The sequence below is a fragment of the Balaenoptera musculus genome, chromosome 6 (assembly GCF_009873245.2).
Source record: "Balaenoptera musculus isolate JJ_BM4_2016_0621 chromosome 6, mBalMus1.pri.v3, whole genome shotgun sequence".
Classification (NCBI taxonomy): domain Eukaryota; kingdom Metazoa; phylum Chordata; class Mammalia; order Artiodactyla; family Balaenopteridae; genus Balaenoptera; species Balaenoptera musculus.
In genome coordinates this window covers 92,184,306-92,208,534 of record NC_045790.1, presented here as the reverse complement: position 1 = coordinate 92,208,534, position 24,229 = coordinate 92,184,306, and the positions used below count along the sequence as shown (strand labels likewise).

The following is a 24,229-nucleotide window of genomic DNA, read 5'->3' as shown; positions in this document are numbered from 1 at the left end:
TTTAGTGTGTAAATTATCAGTGATGTCAGGTTTTATAAGCATCAGTCATTAGTTGTCATCAATGTTGCAGTTAAGTGAATTATTAAACTCATTTTATATGATCCATTAATAAGTTAAAAGTGGAATTGAAATTGGGAGTTAACTGCATGTCCAGACAGTGAAAGTGTCTTTGTTCTTCAAGCTTTAACTTCTGAAATATGTGGCTACTAGATAATCACTGTCTCATTGAATTTCTGAACCTTAGTTATTTTTCTCCATTCTGAATGAGTATTCTTCTAAACTGAATACATTTGTGATTGGGTTTTCATGTCATGAACTTTTGAGTTAGTGGCATGCATCCGTTACCCCCAAACCATTTTCCTCCCCTTAGAGCATGTTGTGTCCTGAATGTCTGCATCACACCCTTCTCCCCCGATGCTCCATTCTGCTTGCTCTGGTGGAGATATTGCACATTACTAAGTTGCATGTTGTCACGGCCTCAGTGCAATTTAGTGTGTGTGATATTTTCACATGAGTGCATGCACACGGGTAGGGCTCTTGCTTGTGGGATTACAGCTTTTCAGGGCCGGTGGGTGGGAGTCCTAGTGATGAATTTGATGGGAGAGTGTATGTACTGTGAGATTTTCGGTGAACATGCTTCCCACCTCTACCCTCCAGTTTTGCAGAATTAAAAGTATTTGGGTTAAAAAAAAAATCAGCGTCAATCATTTAGTTAATCAGTATTTCCAGTTTTTACTGGAAATGTTAAATATTCATTAGAAAGAAATTCTTGTGGATTTAAGGTTATAAACATTATTTGTTTAAATTAAAACGTATAAGGAAGAGTTTAAAGCTGTAAGAAAATATATTTTCATTTATTTGAAGAGATCTCCTAGCGCTGAAATAGAGAGGCAGAATCTCTTATGCATGTTTGGGAAAATTAAATTAGTAGAGTTCTTAAATAATAACCAAGTCAGTAAATATAATGCCTTTTTAACCTACTTGATTAAAGATCAGTTTAGTAAGTTTAAACCTTTGCTTCAAGTTTCCAAGGGAAATGACTTTTAAAAACTTTGTCTTGTATTTAGTTTCTCTTTGTGGTGCTTTAAAAATTGCTAAATTCATTTTAATAAGGCTCATAATAGAACTAGTGTTGAGATACAAATGTTTGCTATTTGCGTATGTAATTGAAACAACCTCTTGTTGATTTTTTTAATTAGCACTAGAGTAAGTATCCATGATCGGTAGGCATTGTCAAAGACACAAAACAATGTATTAATTATATAAAAATATTGAATTAGTATTTACTGCTGCCAAGGACTCCACACGATTTAATGTGATGCCGCGGTCGTACGCTTGTGTGTGTGATTCACAGTTATTTCCAGTGGGGACGGAAGGCGTCTATGGGAGCAGCTCTCCCTGAGCCCCTCACCAGCACGCTAGGTCTGCGTGCACAGCGTGACCATTCCCCTCTGGAATGGAAATCCAGTGTCAACCAAGTTCCTGTACCTTTTACTGTGGAGCCGGGTCTCTGGGGTGGCTAGTGAATCAGGAAAGGGAGGGGGTTGTAATGAAGGGATTCCTGATTGGTCATTTTATACGCGGGGTCTCTGAACATGCCTGCCCTCTCCACTAGCTCACCTTCTACTTGAGGTGCAGTGTGTGGCAGTGAGGGTAGACTACTGCTGTTCCCTGGGGAATGATAGTCTAATAGTCTTCCTATCTGACCTTTAGAAAGAAAAGAGGGCAGAACCAGTGTAAGGAAATGTCAGGAGTAGGCAGAATTTGACTGTGGACTCTTTACTCTCCTTTTCTTTCTTTTCCCTTAGACTGTGCTTCCTACTTGTTTGCGGTCTAGGGCCCTGTGTACCCTGAGGGCACGGAGCTTCTTGACTATGGTTTTTCATTCTCCCCACCCATGTCCTTGCTTCAAGTCTCACTCCGCTAAAAGCAGGTCATCTGATGAAATCCTGAATTGGCTGGCTAGTTCTCTCTCACTCAGTTTGGAAAAGTAACATAAATACTCTTTCGGTCAGAAATGAGAGGGAGCTGAGAGCTGAAGTAAAAAACTTGTGAAAATAACAGTTTCATCTCAGAGTTTATAAAGGATAAAGACAGAGCGCTGGTTAAGAATTCAAATTCTAACCAATCATTTGAAGTCAATTCAAGTCTCTGGTACAGAGGAGTTAGATATGTAGTTGTGTAAACGAGGCATGGACACACAAACCTTTATGTGTCATAATTATACAAGTATAATTACACTTAGACAAAAAGCTGATTGTGTATGAACTTGGAACTTTTATTCACAGAGAGGTATGCTTAGATGAGGCCTAACTGGATGGGATGCACTATGGCCTGCCTTCCAGTAGAGGGGACCCCTGCCTTGTAACAGTCCCCATATGGCACGGGGCAGGGGAACATCTGTAGGACTGTCTGACAGTGGCAGGTCTCTGAGTGAGGATGTGGCCTTGTTAGACAGGGGGAGCCTCCAGCTCAGGGGCTGGTGTCAGTCTCATCCATTGAGCTAAATCAGGCCTGCTGAGCCAGATTGACTGAGCTACCGAAAGAGGGGAGGAAAAGAGCCTCCTGAGTCTTCTGAATTTGATTCTCTCCAACTGCTGAGTGCTAGGAAAGCCTGGAGATGTAGTTAGAGAACAACTGTCAGTCTTTAAAGAGTCACTGAAAAGACGTGTCCTAGAAGATGGAGCACATGCAGATATTCTTCCACTCAAAAGAAAAGATTGGGACTTCCCTGGCAGTCCAGTGGTAAAGAGTCCGCCTTCCAGTGCAGGGGACTCGGGTTCGATCCCTGGTCAGGGAACTAAGATCCCACATGCTGTGGGGCAGCTAAGCTCGTGCGCCACAACTAGTGAGCTCACACGGCTCAACGAGAGAGCCTGCGTGCCACAAACTACAGAGCCCACATGCCCTGGAGCCCGTGTGCCACAACTAGAGAGAGAAAAACCCACACACCACAACTAGAGAGATGCCCGTGTGCCACAACGAAAGATCCCACATGCCTCAGCCAAGATCCCGTGTTCCACAACTAAGACCCGACGCAGCCAAATAAATAAATAAAATAAATAAATATTAAAAAAAATAAGATTGAGGTGGATAGTGGAGGAAGACTGTATGCTACATACATATGAGACTGGTGAACTTGATACCTGATAACAGTAGCTCCAATAATAACTACTGTTATTGAGCACCAAGTGTGTATCAGGTCAGTTACTTGGGACTCCAGATGCATTGTCATTTAGCTTTTCATGAGCTGAATTGTTCTCTCTGCCAGCATCCACCCACGTAATACCATAAGTATGAAATTTAAGCCTTACACCTTGAGGAGATGTGGTGTGATGTAGCAGGCAGTAACTTCTGGCTGGGTGTCCATAGACTATAGGTTTTCTCTGAATGGAGAGATAAAAACAATTGCTAATGTTTCTTAAAATGTTAAACAGATACCATATTCCCCAGCATCTTCACTCTAAGGCATTTACTGAAAAGCAGTGAAAGCATATGACCAAAACTTGTGCTTAAGTGTTCATAGCAGCATTATTCACAATAGCCCCAAACTGGAAATAGCCCAAATGCCCATCAGCTGGTGAATGGATAAACAAATTGTGGTATATCCATATAATGGAATACTACTCAGCAATTTAAAAGGAACAAACTACTATGTGGATGAACCTCAAAAGCATTGTACTAGGTTAAAGAAACCAAACACAAAAAGCTGTGTAATGACAGTGGGAATGTACTTGACACTACTGAACTGTACACTTAAAAATGGTTAAATAGTAAGTTTCATGTTATGTATATTTTACCACATTTTTTTCCAAAAGGTACGTAATGTACGATTCTGTTAGTACAAAATTCTAGAAAAGGCGAAACTGTAGTGACAGAAAGCATATCTAGTGGCTGTCAGAGACCAGGGCTCAGGGAGGGATTCACTATAACAGGGCATGAGCAAACTTTTTGGGAATGATGCTAATGTTCTATATTTTGATTCTGGTGGTAGTTATGCAACTGTATACATTTGTCAAAATTCACGGAATCATACGCTTAGAGTTGATGAGTTTTATTGTTGGTAAATTATAGTTCAATAAAACTTATACAGAAGAAAGAGAGGAGAAAAATGGCTAGGAATTTGAAGGAGTTAAAAAATTCTCTTAGTAAATTATTAGAAGATTTTTCTCTGCTTTCTAAAAAACTGTGTACCAGATCATAAGGTAGGGGAAATATGTTGTCTTTACTTCCCTTATTGGGATACATGAAAATGTTTAGTTACTGCGAACAATAGATAGTGCATTTAGGGTCTACAAAATTACTTAAAAGTTGCCTTAGTCAGAATATTACCAACAGTCAATATTCCCAGAGGTAGAAGGAGACTGTTTTCCTATGAGTGGCCCTTTTTGGATTGAGCTTTGCTTACTTGCCACCTAGAGGGGTGATTCAGTTGTGGTGTTCCATTGCACTTTGATGTCAACTTACTTTTGGCTTAAAATTTTTAAAACACCATAAGGTTGATCGAAGTATCACATCTATATCTTTTCTCACCAGCGCCCCTTCCCCATTCTAGTCAGATTCTGTACTTTTTCCTTAGATTTTGTTCTCATTAATCTTTCCATGATATTTGATATTATTATTCCCTCATTCTCAAAAGCTTCCTTCTCCCTTGGTCTCTGGGAATAGTGTACTCTAGTGATTTTCTTCCGACTAGAGAAATGATTTCATTATCTCTTTGGCTGGTGTATCTTTGTCCTTAGGTCCCTTATGAGAACAGAGCTCATTGCTGCATTCTGTCTAGGCTTGCCCCTTGGGATATCTTACCCTTTCCTATGATTATTTGGTGTATCTCAAATTTCTTGTCCCAAGTTCACTATTAAGCCTTGTCTCTTATTTCCAGCTACCTCCAGGGTATTTATTTTCATCATCCTTTTTTTTTTTTTTTAACTGTTTTTTTTTTTTTGTTCTTTTTTTAATTTTTATTTATTTATTTATTTATGGCTGCATTGGGTCTTTGTTTCTGTGCGAGGGCTTTCTCTCGTTGTGGCAAGCGGGGGCCACTCCTCATCGTGGTGCGCGGGCCTCTCACCATCGTGGCCTCTCTTGTTGTGGAGCACAGGCTCCAGACGCGCAGGCTCAGTAATTGTGGCTCACGGGCCTAGTTGCTCCGCGGCATGTGGGATCTTCCCAGACCAGGGCTCGAACCCGTGTCCCCTGCATTGGCAGGCAGATTCTCAACCACTGCACCACCAGGGAAGCCCTCATCATCCTTTTTTGACTTAACGCTGCCCAAACTAAACATATTGCCTTTTCTTCCATGTCCTCTCCCATTCTGGGGTTCTCCGTGACTTTGAGACACTGCCATTCTTTCTCCCTCAGGTTTAAAACCTGAACCTCTCATGTTCTTTTTTTCCTCCATGTCTTCTAATCAGTTACTGTTCAGATCTTTTATATTTCCTGTGGGCTATCTCCCTTACTTTAAGTCTTTTTGGTATCTCTTTAGCCTGTGTCCTTATTGTTAGAGAGCCTATGGCACTTTTTTGAGTGAAAGCTGCTGGTCAGTATGACAAGGTTTCACAATTTTGGGAGCCACTCTGTCACCAAATCCATGTCTCAGAACCCTGTGAAATGACTGAGTCACTGGGTTCCAGAGTTTGACTTACTCTCACAGTACACCTCTTGGGATGCTTTGGAAAATCTTGGTGTGTCCTTTTGTGTGTACAGTGTTACATTGCTGCCACGGTCTCTGCTTTTTTCAATCACAAACAGCTTTTCCTTCTCTCATGAGTATATAAGCATGCGTCCCGTGCACCCAGCAGATTCCTGGTTTTTGTAACTTTGTGATACCTTGGGATAACTTAAGATTTGCTGCCTTTGTGCTCTCTCTGAGCAGTTCCTTATTTCTCCTCCTTATACAGTACTACCTTAATCTTCCACCTGAAAAGCAAAAATGAAGTACCTGAGATTGCATATTTTCATTCCTATTAATCACGGAATATGTGTGTCTGCTTTTACACCTCTTGTACTTTCCTCTCTGATTTTACTTCAGAGTTAATAAGATTTTTTTGGTAAATTTTCTCCCAATGACCTGCATTCTTTGATAGCATTTTTAGAAGTTACTTTGTAGGTTGAGTTGCATGGTTTAAGATGTGTGGGAACATTTTGTGAACGAGAAGAAAGACTGATGAAGTACCGGCTATAGTATTCCTCACTTGCTTTTCCCAGAGGGGAGGGCTGGCCACAGCCTGGATGTCTCCAAATTTAACTACATCCTCAGAAATAAGATACTCACACTTATTTTTCTTTCTCTTTATTTTGGTGGTGAGTGATCTGCTTTAGAAGTGAAGAGTTGATGAGTTATTTCAGTGAATAGGGTATTTTAAGGTGTTTTATTTCAGTTATCTTTTCATTAGAGAAGTTTAAAGAACAGTTTAGTAAATCTATTTCAAGTTTTCAATACAAGATTTTTATGTTTCTCTGAAATAAAACGAAAATAGCATTCTCAGTCCATTGGAAAAATTGAAGCTATTATCAGATTTGGATAAAGTAGCCAGAAGCCTAGAAATATTGATTTTTCTGAATCACAGTATGAAACTGTGTTTATTTTCTTTCCCTTTTATCTTTGGACATTCTAGAGGGGTGTTTGATGCTTCCCTCAAAATGGCTGGCTTCTACGGATTATACACCTGGCTGACTCATACTATATTTGGCATCAATATTGTCTTCATACCATCAGGTAACAACTGTATCATAACTTCTGCTGTCCTCTATTTGAGGGACATTAAGCCATTTTACATATACTGTCAGCTTCCATAAATTTAAAATGCTAAATTTTGAGATCTAATCTAGTCCAGATTAGGAGCAGAAATATGATTTGGAATGTTTATTTATTGCTGTATCCCCAGTAGTTAAAACAATACCCAGCACATAGGAAGCACTGCATAAATAACAAATACTTATTTGTTAATTGTACATACTGTTCTGGAAAGGGATGAGTGTAAAGTAAGGTCCTTCAGTTAGCAGGGTTATTTTTGGTGTTTTTATTGAAATTACACTTCATTTTTATTAGAAAGAAGCAAGGTAAAGAATATACGTTCTTATTTGAGATTTAGAAACTAATTTCTGATTTGGCTTTGTAATCAGTACAAATATTTGACCAGTGCTCTATAGTTATATTATAGGACTGTACAGTTGTCCTTTGGTATCCCTGAGGGTATGGTTTCAGGACCCCCTGAGGATACCAGAATCTGCAGATGCTCAGGTCCTTTGGCCCTCTGTATTTGCAGGTTCCACATCTGAGGATATGGAGGGCCAACTGCATACGTATTAACTAACCATTGATTGAGAATAACAACTGTGGGACACTAAAATTTTGTTTATTAAGAACAGATTCATGAAGTAAACACACACTTCAGAAAGATTTTCATGATCCAGTTTGAAGATCTTGGACCTCATTCAACTAGCAAATTCAGTTAAACAAGGCATATCATTCCCCTAAAATTTGAGTTTGTATTTGTTTAACTTGTTCTGGTGGAAATTTTTAAGTAGTAGGAGCTAGTGATTAGATTCTGCTGTTTTGTTATTGCTTTGATGATGATGTTAAGTTGCTTTTTCTTTTAATCTTTATTAGCTTTAGCAGCAATCCTTGGAGCAGTGCCATTTCTAGGCACATATTGGGCAGCAATACCTGCAGTTCTAGACCTGTGGCTTACACAAGGCTTAGGATGCAAAGCCATCTTACTGTTGGTTTTTCATCTCTTGCCGACATACTTTGTAGATACTGCCATCTATTCTGATATATCAGGGTAAGTATTCCACAGAACTTCTGAAGTTAGTGATGAATCATATCCAGGAATTTCTCTGGCCTTTTTTAAGAAGATTTTTTTTTTTTTCCTTTTGGGCATGGGAGAAAGGACTGGTGGTAGGATTTTCAGTGAAGTAATCTTTTGTGATCCCACTGGTATAATCAAAGTTTAATTTAATTAACATAATTTGCAGGGCATGCTATTTTGTTATAAGTTTTATTTACAATACATGAGACTAAAACAAAATTGTGAATAATCCTCTGGTTTAGTGACATTTACCCTAGGAAAAAAGTATTACTGTACATACTTCAAAATAAAAATATTTTAAGTACGATAACAAGTTAGTAGTTATTTTCAGAACTTCTTTGCTTTCAGAGAAACACATTATTAGGTTGTAAGTTTGAGGATTTCCATGTAAAATGAAACCTCATCAAGTTCGTATCTGACAAGCAGTGCTTTCTTACTTTAGATATTATAGTATGGTTCTATGATGAATGCAGATTAAATTTAAGGCAGAAGCCAAACTTTGGCAATATAATAAATATCTGTCTGTTTTTGTAGGTTTTGATATCTCTTAGAAATTGCATTCAGTAAATCAAGCTGATTCCCATTTAGTCACGTATCCAGATTAACATTGCTTATTACAATCTAGGATGTGACCAAATATTGAATTTTATTTAGCTACTCAAATTCAGAATATGGCCTACTGAAACTATCATAATAGTTATTAATATTTTAAATTTTCTTTAAGTAAAACTCATCACAATAAGCGTAGACAGGGACTAAGTTTACAGGAAGAGGACCCTTCAGTTAATTTGAAATTATGAAGAGACAAGTCGTATGCTACCTTGTTTTCTCTCTACTAAGTTAAAATAGAAAATAAATGATATAGAATGACTAAGAAGCCCCAAAGTTCCAGAGCAAAAAGAAACAAACAACTCCATAAGCAAGCCTTAGGGGAACTTTTATGCCTAAAACTTAAAGATAACAGGAGAACTTCATAGTGAGCTTAACTAACATTTAATAGTTGAAATTTAAACCGTAAGAGTAGTTACATGATTTATAGTTAAGTGTTTTCATTTCTTTAAACTTTGCTGTAAATTTTATATCAGGGTCTTTAGCTAGAATTTAAGACTTAGATATAGTTCTATCTTAATAATAAAGTAACACCTTATTTAACCAACATCATTAGGAAATGAAAAATTTTACATAACTTGCTTTATTTTATTTTGTAATAAATTAAGCTTTTATTTAAAATCTCCCACACTTTTTTTTTTTTTTAAGCTTTAAGCATTTTTGATAAAAATTTTCCTTAAATGTATTGTTTAGGGAAAATGCTTGCTTACATAGTGTAACATGGAATATTGCCCTAAATCCTTTTTGGAATGAAGAAGACAAATAAATTACAAATATATATAATTTATTGGTTTCCTGAAGACTAGCTCACCTTAAATGTTACTGAATTGTAATACAGTACAGGATATCCTTCCAAGGGATTTAGTTATTTTCCCTTCACTAAATTGTTCTAATCATCTGTGTTTAGAAACTAGAAACAAACAAAATATACCTTATTTCTAAGTCCCTCTTATGTCAGTGGTCATATGTTATTATCAGTGTGCTGTGCTGCTGTATTCGACAGGTATGCCTCATTTTATTGCGCTTCGCTTTATTGCGCTTCGCAGATATTGCTTTTTTTTTTTTTTTAAACAAATTGAAGGTTTGTGGCAACGCTGTGTTGAGCAAGTCTATTGACGCCATTTTTCCAACAGCATTTGCTCACTTTGTGTCTCTGTGTCATTTTGGTAATTCTTGCAATAGTTCAGACTTTTTATTATCATGTTTTTTATGATCATCTGTGATCAGTGATCTTTGATGTTACTATTGTAATTGTATTGGGGTGCTATGAACTACACCCATATAAGATGGCAGACTTAATTGATAAATGTCGTATGTGTTTTGACTGCTCCACCAACCAGCCGTTCCCTTATCTTCTCCCTCTCCTTCGGTCTCCCTAGTCCCTGAGATACAGCAATATTGAAATAAGGCAAATTAATAACCTTACAGTGGCCTCTAAGTGTTCAAGTGAAAGGAAGAGTCAGACATCTCTCACTTAAATCAAAGGCTAGAAATGATTAAACTTAGTGCAGAAGGTATGTTGAAAGCTAGGCCTCTTGAGTCAGTTAGCCAAGTTGTAAATGTAAAGGACAAGTTCTTGAAGGAAGTGAAAAGTGCTATTCCAGTGAACACACACATGATAAGAAAGCAAAACAGCCTTTTTGCTGATATGGAGAAAGTTTTGGTATTCTGGATGGAAGATCAGACCAGCCACAACATTCCCTTAAGCCAGAGCCTAATCTGGAGCAAGACCCTAACTCTTCTCAATTCTGTGAAGGCTGTGAGAGGTGAGGAAGCTGTAGAAGAAAAGTTTAAAGCTCGCAGAGGTTGGTTCATGAGGTTTAAGGAAAGAAGCCGTCTCCAGAACGTAAAAGTGCAAGGTGAAGCAGCAAGTGCTGATGTAGAAGCTGCAGCAAGTTATCCAGAAGGTCTAGCTAAAGAGAAATAATGAAAGTGGCTACATTAAACAGATTTTCAATGTAGACAAAACAACTTTCTGTTGGAAAAAGATGCCACCTAGGACTTTCAATGCCTGGCTTCAAAGCTTGAAAGGACAGGCTGGCTCTATGGCTAGGGGCTAATGCAGCTGGTAACTTTAAATTGAAGCCAGTGCTCATTTACCATGCCAAAAATCCCAGGGCTCTTAAGAATTGTGCTAAATCTACTCTGCCTGTGCTCGAGAAATGAAACAACAAAACCTCGGTAACAGCACATCTATTTACAACATGGTTTACTGAATATTTTAAGCCTACTCTTGAGACCTACTGGTCAGAAAAAAATGATTCCTTTCAAAATACTATGGCTTGGGCTTCCCTGGTGGCGCAGTGGTTGAGAATCTGCCTGCCAATGCAGGGGACACGGGTTCGAACCCTGGTCTGGGAAGATCCCACATGCCGCAGAGCAACTAGGCCCGTGAGCCACAACTACTGAGCCTGCGCGTCTGGAGCCTGTGCTCCTCAACGAGAGCCCGCGATAGTGAGAGGCCCGCGCACCGCGATGAAGAGTGGCCCCCACTTGCCGCAACTAGAGAAAGCCCTCGCACAGAAACGAAGACCCAACACAGCCAAAAATAAATAAATTAATTAATTAATTTAAAAAAATACTATGACTTATTTGACAATGTACCCAGTCACCCAAGACCTCTGATGGAGATGTGCAATGAGGTTAATGTTGCTTTCATGCCTGTAACACAACATCCATTCTGCAGCCTGTGGTTCAAGGAGTAATTTCAACTTTCAAGTCTTATTATGTAAGACTTTACCCAGACCCTCTGACGGATATGGGTAAAGTCAATTGAAAACCTTCTGGAAAGCATTCAGCATTCTAGATGCAATTAAGAACACTTGTATTTCATGGGAAGAGGTCAAAATATCAACATTAACAGAAGTTTGGAAAAAGTTGATTCCAACCCTCATGGATAACTTTGAGGGGTTCAAGACTTCAGTGGAAGAAGTAACTGCAGATGTGGTGGAAATAGCAAGAGAACTAGATTTAGAAGTGGAGTTTGAAGATGAAACTGAATTACTGCAGTCTCATGATAAAACTTTAACTTTCTTTGCTTATGGATAAGCAAAGAAAGTGGCTTCTTGCGATGAAATCTACTTCTGGTAAAGATGCTGTGAAGATTGTTGAAATGGCAACAAAGGATCTAGTGTATTACATAAACTTGGTTGATAAAGCAGAAGCAGGGTTTGAAAGGATTAACTCCCATATTGAAAGAAGTTCTATGGTGGGTAAAATGCTCTCAAACAGCATTGAGTGCTACAGAAAAATCATCTATGAAAGGAAGAGTCAGTGGATGCAGCTAAACTTCATTGTTGTCTTGTTTTGAGAAATTGCCACAGCTGCCCCTGCCTTCAGCAACCAATCACGCTGATCAGTCAGCAGCCGTCACTATCGAGACAAGACTCGCCACTAGCAAAACGATTACAATTTGCTGAAGGCTCACATGATAGTTAGCATTTTTACCAATCAGGTATTTTTAAACTAACGTATGTACATTTTTTTAGACATAGTGCTATTGTATACTTAAAAGACTACAGTACAGTGTAAACATAATTTTTATATACTCTGGGGAAACAGAAATTTCGTGTGACTCACTTTATTGTGATATTTGGCTTTATTATGGTGGTCTGGAACCAAACCTGCAGTATCTCTGAGGTCTGCCTGTGTTTTATTTCATTCTAATTATGTAAGTGATACTGTGATAAGCTGGAAGACAGTTATGACTCTCCTATGAAATAAAAATCTTGGGCTTTTTAACAAATATTTTCCTCATGAGACCTTTTATCACTACCTGTGTTAAAATCTGTATTTTAGGAGGTTGCTAGAAGTCTAACTTATGAATAACAGGGATGTCATTGTATTGTTATCATCTTTTAAAAAAGCATAATTAGTTGAACTACACATTTAATTGTGCCCACTTAATTTTTCTAGATGGAGGTAAACCTAACAGGTAGATTATATAAACAGTCCCAAGCTGACATTAACCCACCTCCGACAGCCCTGTAATGGTACCTGTTAACATTGCTGACTTCACTCCTTCAGTTGCTGGACCTATAAAAAGGCAAATGTCACACATGTAGGCAAGAAAATTTTTGCATCTTGTTATCTGCATTGAGGTAATCTGAAGAAAGCTGATAATGCAGTCAAAAGGCAGGTGTATTACAGAATGAACATTGTGTTAGAGAATGTATTTCCGACTTACTCCAAGGTTTATGTTTGTTAAAAGTCATGAGTAATCTGTGTGCTCTTTATTCCAGAGGTGGCCATCCTTACTTGACAGGCTTGGCAGTGGCTGGTGGAGCATACTACCTGGGCCTGGAAGGAGCAATCATTGGGCCCATACTTCTCTGCATACTTGTGGTTGCTTCCAATATCTATAGTGCTATGTTAATGAGCCCCACGAATTCAGTACCCACACCAAACCAGACCCCATGGCCTGTTCAGACTCAGCGGTGAGTTACAGCAGAATGATCATAAACTGTGTATGAAATTGAACTAACCTGTCTCATTATTTTTCACCTGCATACAGTCTGTTAGGATACAGAGTATTTCAGTTCCTCTGCTCTACTAAAGATTGAAGACACTAAGTAAATAGAAATCATTTGTGTGTAGACTTTTGGGTTTCACATATCAGGAACATTTAAAAACCGATTGGGGGCTTCCCTGGTGGTGCAGTGGTTGAGAATCTGCCTGCTAATGCAGGGGACACGGGTTCGAACCCTGGTCCGGGAAGATCCCACATGCCGCGGAGCAACTAGGCCCGTGAGCCACAACTACTGAGCCTGCGCGTCTGGAGCCTGTGCTCCACAACAAGAGAGGTCACGATAGTGAGAGGCCCGCGCACCACGATGAAGAGTGGCCCCCACTTGCCGCAACTAGAGAAAGCCCTCGCACAGAAACGAAGACCCAACACAGCCAAAAATAAACAAACAAACAAACAAAAAAACCCCCGATTGGGTCAGAATTGTTAATGTCATGAAAAATCAAAAATAAATAAATTTTAAAAGACCATTTTGAGACAGTGGTATACTAGATTGACAGAGACTTAGGAAATAGGACAACCAAATGCAGTGCATGGGCCCGTGACAGGATCCTGGATTGGGGAATGGAGAGAATCTATAAAGAACATTTTTGAAGCAGTTAGAGAAATTGATTATGGACCATATATGAAATAATATTATATTGATGTTAAATTTCTTAGGTCTGACAGTGATACTTTGGTTATGTAGCAGAATATCCTTTAGGGATGAGATGTCAAACTGAGAGGGAGAAAGTGACTGTAGCAAAATGTTCGCAACTGGTGAATCTAGATGAAGGACATGTGGCTGTTAATTGTACTACTCTTCCAATTTTTCTGTAGGTTTATTTATATACTATTTAATTTATATATATTTATTTATATACTGCAGTATTCCAGTGTGTGAATATACCACAATTTATTTATTCATTGTAGTATTGATGGACATTTGGGTAGTGTCCAGTTTAGGACTGTTATGAATCAGGCTGCTATGAACTTTCTGGTACATGGCTTTTGGTGAACATGAGTACTTACTTCAGGTGAGTATATACCAGCAGAGGAATGGTGGGGACTACATCTGGTTTAACTTCAGTGGATACTTGCAAAACAGTTTTTCTGTGTGGCTGTACCAGAAATTACATTTTAACAACAGAAAAGTAAGAAGGACTTTTAATGAAAAACTAAGTCGCAGAATACAGGATTTTAACTTTCCAGAGACTATACGGCATTGCCCTTTTTATTTTCAGTTGGAAAAGAATTTTTTTGTTGCATATTCTAGTGTAATTAAGGAGTTATTAACAAGTTGATTCTGAAAATGTATTTAGTGAAACTATATTTTTATTTAAAATTCTTCTAAAATGTTCTGCTTATTTCATTTTAAGTGTTGTATTTTGTGAAGAAAGACATAGTCCTTTAACCCAAAACAAGTAGAATAACGTTTCTGAGTTAGAGGTAGTTGGTCAAAGGGCCATCTTAGTTAATTCTAGGCACTTATTTGATGGCAGTGAAATATCAGTTTCCTGAAGAAGAATGAAAAGAGAGGTACTTAGAGGTTTTAACATAGACGTCACCAGTTTGGGGGTGGTTACACTATGATATCCTTTCCTGCCTTTGCTCTTAAAGGCAGGTACTGGGTTCCTGAGAAGTCAGTGGACAGTTACTTGAAAGCAGTAGAGAGCATTTGCTGAGTGGATACCATATTCCTTGGGCTCACGAAACAAGAAGTAAAAAGAAAATTGGTTGATCAATATTTTGCTGTTATTTTAGAAAAAGACTTTTGATGATTCCAGGTTGGTAGAGCAAGAGTTAGTTTCTAAGGTGAAACAAAAGCTAATATGAATCCTTCTAGAGGCAAGTGACCCCTTTCCCCTGGTCCCCTTCTGAAGGCAGAATGTTGTTAATTAAGTGGTATGGGGGTTTGAAAAAATAATGTAACGACCGATATAGCTGTAATCTTTTTCCTTCGAAGTTATGGATGTATATAGTTTAAAAGAGTCAAAAATTTCTATAAAGCTTGTGAAAAATAGCAGTCCTTTGCCTTTTCCCTGCCCCTTCCTTTCCTCTCTAAGAGGAACCACTTTTGACTCTATTTGATGTTTACCTCCATATCTTGAAATTGTGTTTATTTCTTGATTTTTTAATGTATTGGCACTGTTTACTTCCCACTTGGAAAGTGAGAAATTATCTCTTTTACTAACCATCCGCCCGATATTACTAAACTGTGATATTGGTTAGATCAGTATTCAGTGTTTACATTATTATGGCTCTGTAAATTACATTCATATTTAAGCCTTCTTGTATATTGTCTATAGTTCCTTACCTACACAACATTTTGCTTTCCTTTGTGTTATAAAGATACTGTTTTTCATTTGCTTTGTTTTCTGTGAACTTATAATTAGTCCAATGCCAGGCTTGCACCAGGTATTTACCTCTCCTCTCACTCAGCATGCTCTGTTGCGTCTGGTTTGCTGTAAGTGTTATCTTCCTGAAGAAGTCGCTCCTGGATTGTTCTGATCTGCTCCAGCAGAGTTGTACAGCTGTCACCCTGGGGATTCCCTCAGCTCTCCCCTCTGTTGTAATACTTATTTCGCATATGATTTCCCAATATTGTTTTCTTTCTTGATTTATTCCTGCTTTTTGTTGGAACACATCCTCCTGTAGATTTTTGGGAAAAAATGCATGGGAGGTAAATTTGGGGGATGATACATGTCTGAAAAGGCTCCTTCTAAAGTCATACTTACTCAATAGTTTGCCTGGGTAGAGAATTCTATGTTTAAAATTTTTTCCCTTTAGAACTTTATTTCTTTATTGTTTTCTAGCTTTCACGGTTGTTAAAATTCTGAAGCCTTTCTGGTTCCTGATTCTTTGTAATTTAACTGTTTGAAAACCTATAGGATCTTCTTTTTTGTTGTTTTTAATCTATTTTGTTGTTGTTGTTCCAGTTGGCACTTGTATCAAGTGCCTTTGTGACCTTTAAAACTGGAAATTTATGTTCTGTGCTTCTGAAATTTTTCTTCAGTTATTTTATTCATGATTTCCTTCTCTCCCTTTCAAAACTACTTTTATTTTGGTGCTGACCCGCATACACTGTTCATATCATTTTTTAACCTTTTCTCTGATGTTCTTCTGGTTCTGTCTTTTTGGCTCCCATTTTCTGGGTGATTTCTCCAACTTTATCTTCTAACACCTTCTTAGAGGTCTCCATTTCTGCTATCATATTTTTGGGGGGTCTGGTTTATTGAGGTATTATTTGTATAAATAAAATTTACCTTTTTTGGCATATAGGTCTGTGTTACTTTTCTATGATACATAACAAATTTCCACTAACTTAGTGGCTTAAAACAACATACATTTATATTAAAGTCCATGAGTCAGGAGTACAGGCATAATTCAGCTGGGTCTTCTGCTTAGGATCTGCCAAGGCTATGGTCAAGGTGTAAGCTTGGGTTGGGATTTCATCTGCAGATTGGAGCCCTCTTCCCAGCTTGCCTGTTGTTGGCAGAATTCCTTTGCTTGCAGTTGTAGAACTGAGGCTTGTAGCTTCTAGAGGCTGCCCCTTTCCATAAGCATTTCATAACATGATGCTTGCTTCTTCAAGGCCAGCAAGAGAGTATTTTTCTGACTTCTGTCTCTGACTGCTAAGACCCTTTTGTAAAGGGCTCACCTGATTAGACCTAGCCCACTGAACATATTGCCATTTTGATTAAAGTCAATTGCTTAGGGACCTTGATTACATCTGTAATATCCCTTCACCTTCACCATATTAACACAACATAATCACAATAGCAGGTATCGGATATTTTTGACTACTGGCTTATGTTAAGAGTGAACTACTCAGGATCTGTGGGTTGGTTATTATGTGTGTTACCATAATATAATCTGCCAGGACCATTGTCTTGTGCAACCCTTGATGTCAGTGCTTTTTGGGTTCCCTTTGGGGCTGCTAAGTTCCTCAGAGAAAGATCTTTTAATCTCCTGCCCAGAGTTTGACAGCTTGGTCTTACTGCTTTTTAAGCACACTTTAAAGCAGCCCTTCTGTGTTTAGTCCCACCTTCAACCCCACTTCCAAAGTTACTTGATACCACCAATTCCTGAGCCTTATGGGCAATTTTGCTGAATAACTCCTGGCTTAGGATTCAGCTTTTTAGGTTATGCTGGGTTATAGCAGTTGTTCATCTGCTTTCCATCTTCTAAAAATTTGTTGCTCTTAACCTCTTATGTTCTCTTTTTTCTCCTCTTTTTTCAGGTAGGTTTATGCCTTTAAAAAAACACTTTTTACTGGCATTCTAATGGGGTTTTGAGAAAGCCTGCAGGAACTATGTGTTCAACACAGCACTTTCTAGTGGAAAGTCTAAATGACCTCTTAAATAGTAACAACCACCACTGACATTTATTGGGACTCAGCATGCCAAGTTCTGTGATAAAACTTTACCTGCGTTGTCTTATTTTACATAATCTGTCCAATATTTTCACATGAGGTTAGGAAAGATTGTTTTCCATATTTTATAAATGAAGAAATCGAGGCTTAGAGAGGTTAACTTGCCTCTAGTCCCATAGTAATAAGCAGGTGAGCTGGTGTGTTTCAACTAAAGATCTTTCTTTTCCTTAATCATCTCCCCCCACCCCCACCCCCGCCCCCACAAGAAAAAACATTCTCCTGTGTTTCCTTCCTCAGTAGATGTTACCCTCTAATTATATGTGCCAGTGTGTGGTCATCCTTATGACTTTCCATCTCCTCAGTAACCATCTTTACCAAGTCCTCTCAGTTTTATCTCAAATCTGTCCTTTCCCCTTCTTCTCCAGTTCCACCTGCCCTGGGCCCAGCTGGTAGGTTTCTCACCTGGACTGCTGCAGGCGTCTCAGCCTCCCAGCCGGTCTCTTGGTGTCCACTCTTGCTGTCCTCCAGTCCCTTTTCCATACTGCAGCGGATGTTTTCTTTTCAGAATGGAGGCATATCTGGTCGTGCTTACCAAAACTGGCCTCCCATTGTTCTTACAAGGAAGATCAAAATCCTTCCAAGGCCCTACGTGGTCTACCTGTGCCTGCTTCACGAATTCTGAAACATTTTCCCCTGTCTGAGCTGCAGCCACATTGGCTTTGTGTCAGGACCTCAAGTGACACCAGCTCCATTCAAACTCTAGGACTTCAAGCACGCTGCTTTCTCTGTCTGGACACTCTCCCCCTCCCCCATCTTTCCTTGCCTAGTTAACTCCTAATCATTCTTCAGATCGCAACTCAAATGTCAGTTCATGGGAGAAGCTTTCCCTACCCTCAAGATTAGGTTATGTCCTTCTGCTAGTTTAATGCTCTTACAGATAGCACCTTGTACCTTTCCTTTCTCGTACGACTTTCACTTATACACTTGATTCTTTGTCTTTTCCCGCTTGACTGTGGTTGCTGTTACTGCGGGGTCATGTCCATGTTAGTTACTGGTGTATCCACAGCACCTGTCAACCTTGGGAAGTGCTCTCTTCCTAGTTGAAGGAATGAATGGGCTGTGAGGGAATAGTCTCTACAGAGGCATGAGCTGTGGAAGGGTTCGGCTTGTCTTAGGAACTCTCATGTTGTTACAGTGTGATAATGGAGGGTGGATTTTTCATTCCATTAGGCAGATATACCTTCTGATTGCAGATGCAGGCGCTGGGGCTGAGAAGACCCATTTGCACGGCTATTTCTGTGTCCTGCCATGTGTCTTCAGATGGATGAATGACTGTCCACCTAAGGAAAGATGAAGGACGGTGGACCCCTTTTCTCTGCTTCTCACTGTTGATCGTGGTGGTTGCACTATTTCACAAGGGTGAATGTCGCAGACACAGCACAACTTTGGGCTCCCAACTATTTTGGCCTTGATTCAATCATCAGAACCTATTGCTTCCCCTGTTCTCTGTTAACACTGGGGCTGTTTGGGAGGTGTGGGGAAGGATCAAAACACCCTGCAGTCACACATTTTCAAGTACTTTCTTGATTTTTGGACAGGATAATCAGACTTGATTTGATGTACTTATTTCACTCCTACCAAAAACTGAGCAGCAATCTCTGAATATTAAAGCTCAGAAAAACCTGTAAGGAGAAAGTAAGGGCATGTCGCAGGAACTCCTGTGGGAATGCTGTTCTCTGTATTCAAATTTTCCTTTGCCCTCTGTCATACCTTGTTATGACCGGAGGTGACAGCTGGAATGTGGCCCTTTAGGAACTCAGCTTTATCTTTTTCTAGGATAGAGTAATTAGTAACTCATTTCTGTTTTTAGAAGCATTATCTTAACCTGACTGTGATTATCTTTCATGATTTAATACCCAAAGTTCAAAGTTCAGTATCTTTTCATAAAAGAAATTACAAATGGTCCCCAACTTAAGAAGGTTTAACTTATGATTTTTTCAACTTTGTGATGGTGTGAAAGTGATACACATTCAGTAGAAACAGTACTTAAATTTTGAATGTTGATTTTTTTTCCTGGGCTAGTGATATACGGTATGATACTCTCTCGTGATGCTGGGCAGCGGCAGACGCAGCTCCTAGTCAGCCCCTCGATCAGGTAGAGAAACAACTGATAGGCCTACAGCCGTGCAGTACCCAGACAGCCGTTCTGTTCTTCACTTTCAGTACAGCATTCAGTAAATTACGTGAGATATTCAACACTTTATTATAAAACTGGCTCTGTGTTAGATGATTTTGCCCAACTGTAGGCTAATGTAAGTTTAAGGTAGGCTTGGCTAAGCTATGATGTTTCGTAGGTTAAGTGTATTAAATGCTTTTTGACTTAGGATATTTTCAACTTACAGTGGGTTTATTGGGACGTAATACCATCCTAAGTCAAGAAAGATCAGTATTTGGCAGTTAAGCTACGGTGTAACACATCCTACTTTTTATAGAGCAAGAAGTTATTTTTGTCTTTGCAAAATAAGATATGAAGATGTTCTCCAAAAACCAGTCACCACTCCTCCAGATCTTTACATTAACCTTAAGGATTTCAGTTGGAGTGTACTCCCCATGATGCCAGTTTAGGATAATGAGGGAAAAAAGAGAACTGGAGATGGGAAGGGAGCTGTACTCTGCTCCCGCTCCGTTGGTGGTTGCCTCTCCTTTGACACTGTCACTTAAAAACTTTCCTGAATCTGTGCATTCCTCTGTCTTCCCAATGGTGTTGACCCAATGCCAGGATTTCTTCAGCATCCTCTTCACTGGTCCCTGCCTCTAGTCTTACTTCCCTCCCATCTTGTTCTCTGGTTTTTCTGGAGCATAACTGTTAAATGCCTCTGCTGCTTAAGATTCCCGTGGTGGCTTCCCATGGCCTTCAAGCTGAAGTTGAAACTTTAAATTGGCCCATCAGACTTTTTGTGCCTTCTGTCTACCTCAGCAGACTCATCTCTCTCTGTTGCCTGCCTTACATTTTCTTTTCTAGCCATATTGAACTTGTTTAGTTTCCTGGAGTCAGTGAGATCTTTGCACATGTTTTCCCCTCTGTAAAGAATACTACCCCCTTCCTAACCAAGTCCAGTATCATAACCTTTACTTAAAGTACTCTTCTTTGGAGAAGCATTACTAGAACTCTCTAGACTAGATAAGATGTCCCTGCTATATGTTCCCATAGCATCTTCCACTTATCCTATTGCAACTTAATACCTATTATATAAATGTGTGTTTGTCTTTCCACTAATTGGTAAGCTTTCTGAAGGTAGGAACTATGTCTAACTCGTTTACAGCTGTGTTACCATTCCTGGCATGGTGTTTGGCAAATAGAAAGTGCTCAATGAAAACTTGATGAATTAATAGATTAGTGAAACCAAGAGCAGATCAAATTAAAAGATTTTTGCAGTATAACTGTGAGGCTGATAAAAAGAGGAGGGGCCATGGTAAACTCCAGCCTTAGAACTTTATTCCACATTTTTGGGAGGGAAGGAATGTACATAATAGTGATGACATGTGCTCTGTCACAAGATGTGCGGGTGAGGGTTTAGGAAATACACACTTGCTATCCTGAGCCAACAAAAGTAAGTTCAACATCCACAATTTACTCTGCTTCTCTGGGAGGCTGGGAGTCAACAACTCTTGAGTTGTTAAATCAGAAAAGATTTAATTAAACATTCACATAAATGGATTTTTAAAAATCTCATTGAAACTTTAGGGGAAGCAGATCCCAAAATATTTCCAAGGAGCAAAGAGATTGTAAATGAGAAATCACACCGCACAATCTCCATTGCTCTTAAAGGAACTATAAAATGTTAACAGCAGTCCTCTGTCCCCCCCCAGTCTCATGTGGCCCCATTCTGCACTGCTTGTTCTTGAGAAATTCTACCACTATGGTTCAAAGGAGCATAATAATCCTTATGGTTTGGGAAAGAATACTGTATTTAGATGGTTTAGGTAGGACATTTGCCATTTTTAGAAATACTGTTAAGGAAATTCCCTGGCAGTCCAGTGGTTAGGACTCGGCACGTTCACTGCCGAGGGCCTGGGTTCAATCCCTGGTTGGCGAATTAAGATCCCGAAAGCTGCGTGTCGAGGCCAAAAAAAAAAATTAAAGAAAGAAAGAAGGAAATACTGTCAATGCAATATTTATTCCTTTGTTTCTTCCTAATCTAGAGAGTTACAGATTTATGAGCCCTGCAGATTAGTTAGTGCTGTGCCTTTTGATGAGGCCAGAAAGAAATTATTTCTCTGTCTCTAGCTTATGGAGTTTGTTTTCCAGGAGATAATTGAGGTTCAGTTAAGATCAGTGTTACTTCTATAGGGTTTTACACACACATACCCCCCACCGTCACCACCTTAAACATCTAGAGAAAATACACTGTTGAGATGGAAAACACTTAGCAACTGTTTTCTTAGCTTGCTTCACTTTGTCTTCTTTCTTCTGAGTCCTTCTGGAGACTTTCTTGGCCTGGAGGCGGAATTGAATAGCAGGTATGAATTTCAAGGTCACAGCTAAGCTTACTTGTCAACAGAAAGCAGTCGCCAGGCGAACCACAGTCTTAATCTTATTTCATGCATCTTTGCCCTGAGGCAGAAATTTTCATTCATAATTTAGGGGAATTGAAGACTTAGAGATTCAAATTTGCAGGTATCTTAGAAATTTGAAAAGATATCAAAGAATGAGTTTACAAACCGTTTTGGGTGTCGGAAAATGCTTTGAAATATTGACACGTTTTTGGCTATTGGTTTTAAAGATTTTCCAGGGCTTCCCAGAATTAAGTGCTACTTGAAATTCATATAGTCTGAGGCAACTTGTAGCCAGCTTTGCCTGTACACAAATGTAAAAACAAAAATTTAGGTGAGACTGTGAAAAATAGATATACAAATAAATGGGTAGATAGCTATCTAGAGCGATGGTTCTGGGAGGAGGGTGTGATTTTGCTCCCCTCAGGGGGCGTTTGGCAATGTCTAGAGACATGTTCAGCATCACAGCTGTAGTAGGTGGAGGCAGGGATGCTGCTAAACATCTCACAATGCACAGAATGGTCAACAGTGCTGCTGTTGAGAAACCCTGATTTGATGGATGTAGAGATAGATGGGTATTAATGTATATATAAAACATTTGTGTCTGTATAAATCTTAGTTTGGGGGAATTTTTCTCCAGGTATAAATAAAAATTTTTTTTTAAAAATTTATTTATTTATTTATTTTTGGCTGTGTTGGGTCTTCGTTTCTGTGCGAGGGCTTTCTCTAGTTGCGGCAAGCGGGGGCCACTCTTCATCACAGTGCGCGGGCCTCTCACTATTGCGGCCTCTCTTTTTGCGGAGCACAGGCTCCAGACGCGCAGGCTTAGTAATTGTGGCTCACGGGCCCAGTTGCTCCGCGGCATGTGGGGTCTTCCCAGACCATGGCTTGAACCCGTGTCCCCTGCATTGGCAGGCAGATTCTCAACCACTGCGCCACCAGGGAAGCCCCAATAAAAATATTTAAGGAAAGAAATTCATTCCAATTCTTTGACCTATCAGCATATATTCAACATGGTGGGTTCAGTCATGTCACATATAAACCCTTTCAGAGCCACAGGAACCATAGCCAGGAAGCTTACCCCTTCCTCCCTCAAAGCTGTTCCTTTGGATGTAGGGCCTCATGCAGTGAAGGAGCCTTGAGATAACTGAGCATCCTTGAACGTAATCTTTTTTCTGTAACATTTTACCAGTGCCCCTCTTGACATTAAAGTACTTCCTACATTGTGCTAAAGGGTTAGTCTTTAATTTACCTCTGCCCCGCCTGTTGAACCCTCCTAATTGGTGATATTGTTGTAAAGGAGCAAGGCAACCTCTATCTAAAAGGATGGTAATAAACTTGTGCCTCATATCTGTATCGGTTAAGATAGATTTGCCTGTATCATAACCAAAACACAAACTCAAAAAAAATCCACCATCAGTAGAACTTAAAATAACAGTGACTTAAATGAGCCAGAAGTTCATTTCTCTCTTGGGTGTAAGAAGTGCAGAGGCAGGCAGGTCAGGGCTAGGGTGTCTGTTCCACAAACGTCCATGCCAAGCTTCGCCCCACCTTGATGCCAGCCCTGGTGTGAGGTCTTTTCATCTAAGACGGGTGCTTGAGCTCACGTTCATTGATAAACTCTGACCTGGCCACGTGGCTGCCAACCCAGATGCAGACCTGGCTGGGTGATACCATCCTAGCTTGGGCATAAAAAAGATGTAGCAAAGGTCAACTAGCTACTGTAGTCCTAAGGTAAGCCCCACAGAGACGCAGCAGACCACCTCCATCCAACCCAGATAGATATTGCCTGCCAATTAGCTACATTCACTTGGCTTGCTTGATGTAGGTTAGAGACGGTACAAGTACAAGGTCAGCTGATGAAAAGACCTACCCCATTTCTCCTGCCCTGAACCACAATCCTCAGAGCTTGGACATTGCTGGGTCAGTTTTCCTATTTTGCAACAAAAGTTATCCTGCTAACGTTTAATCTTTGGTCTCTTAGTGATTTTCTCTTTAACATCATTGTGTCTACTTACCAGTCAGCAAGAAGGGGGAAGGATTGAAGATTACCCTTCTCTTTTAAGTACACTGCCCAGAAGCCACTCAACACTTCGAATTGGCCAGATCTTAGTCACATGGTCATTAGCTTCAAGAGAGTCTGGGGAAATAGTCTTTTGGATGGACCCTCCAAAAAACTGGAGTTCTTGTTACTAAAGATTGAGAGACAGCTATCAGACTTTTTTTTTTTTTAATATATTTTTCTTAACCATATTTGCTTATTTATTTATTTATTTATTTTTATTTTATGGCTGTGTTGGGTGTTTGTTTCTGTGCGAGGGCTTTCTCTAGTTGCGGCGAGCGGGGGCCACTCTTCATCGCGGTGCGCGGGCC

The 24,229-nt window shown here is 39.5% G+C and overlaps 1 protein-coding gene across 2 annotated transcripts in view; it reads left to right on the top strand.

Annotated features, from left to right (window-relative positions):
* Window positions 1–24,229, top strand: part of TMEM245 (transmembrane protein 245) — a 98,758-nt gene that overhangs the window by 73,253 nt on the left and 1,276 nt on the right. For both annotated transcript variants that reach the window (XM_036855824.1, XM_036855823.1), the window contains 3 exons: window positions 6,618–6,718; window positions 7,613–7,787; window positions 12,665–12,859. In XM_036855824.1, the coding sequence (XP_036711719.1) occupies window positions 6,618–6,718; window positions 7,613–7,787; window positions 12,665–12,859 (471 nt within the window). The remainder of the gene's footprint in view (window positions 1–6,617; window positions 6,719–7,612; window positions 7,788–12,664; window positions 12,860–24,229) is intronic.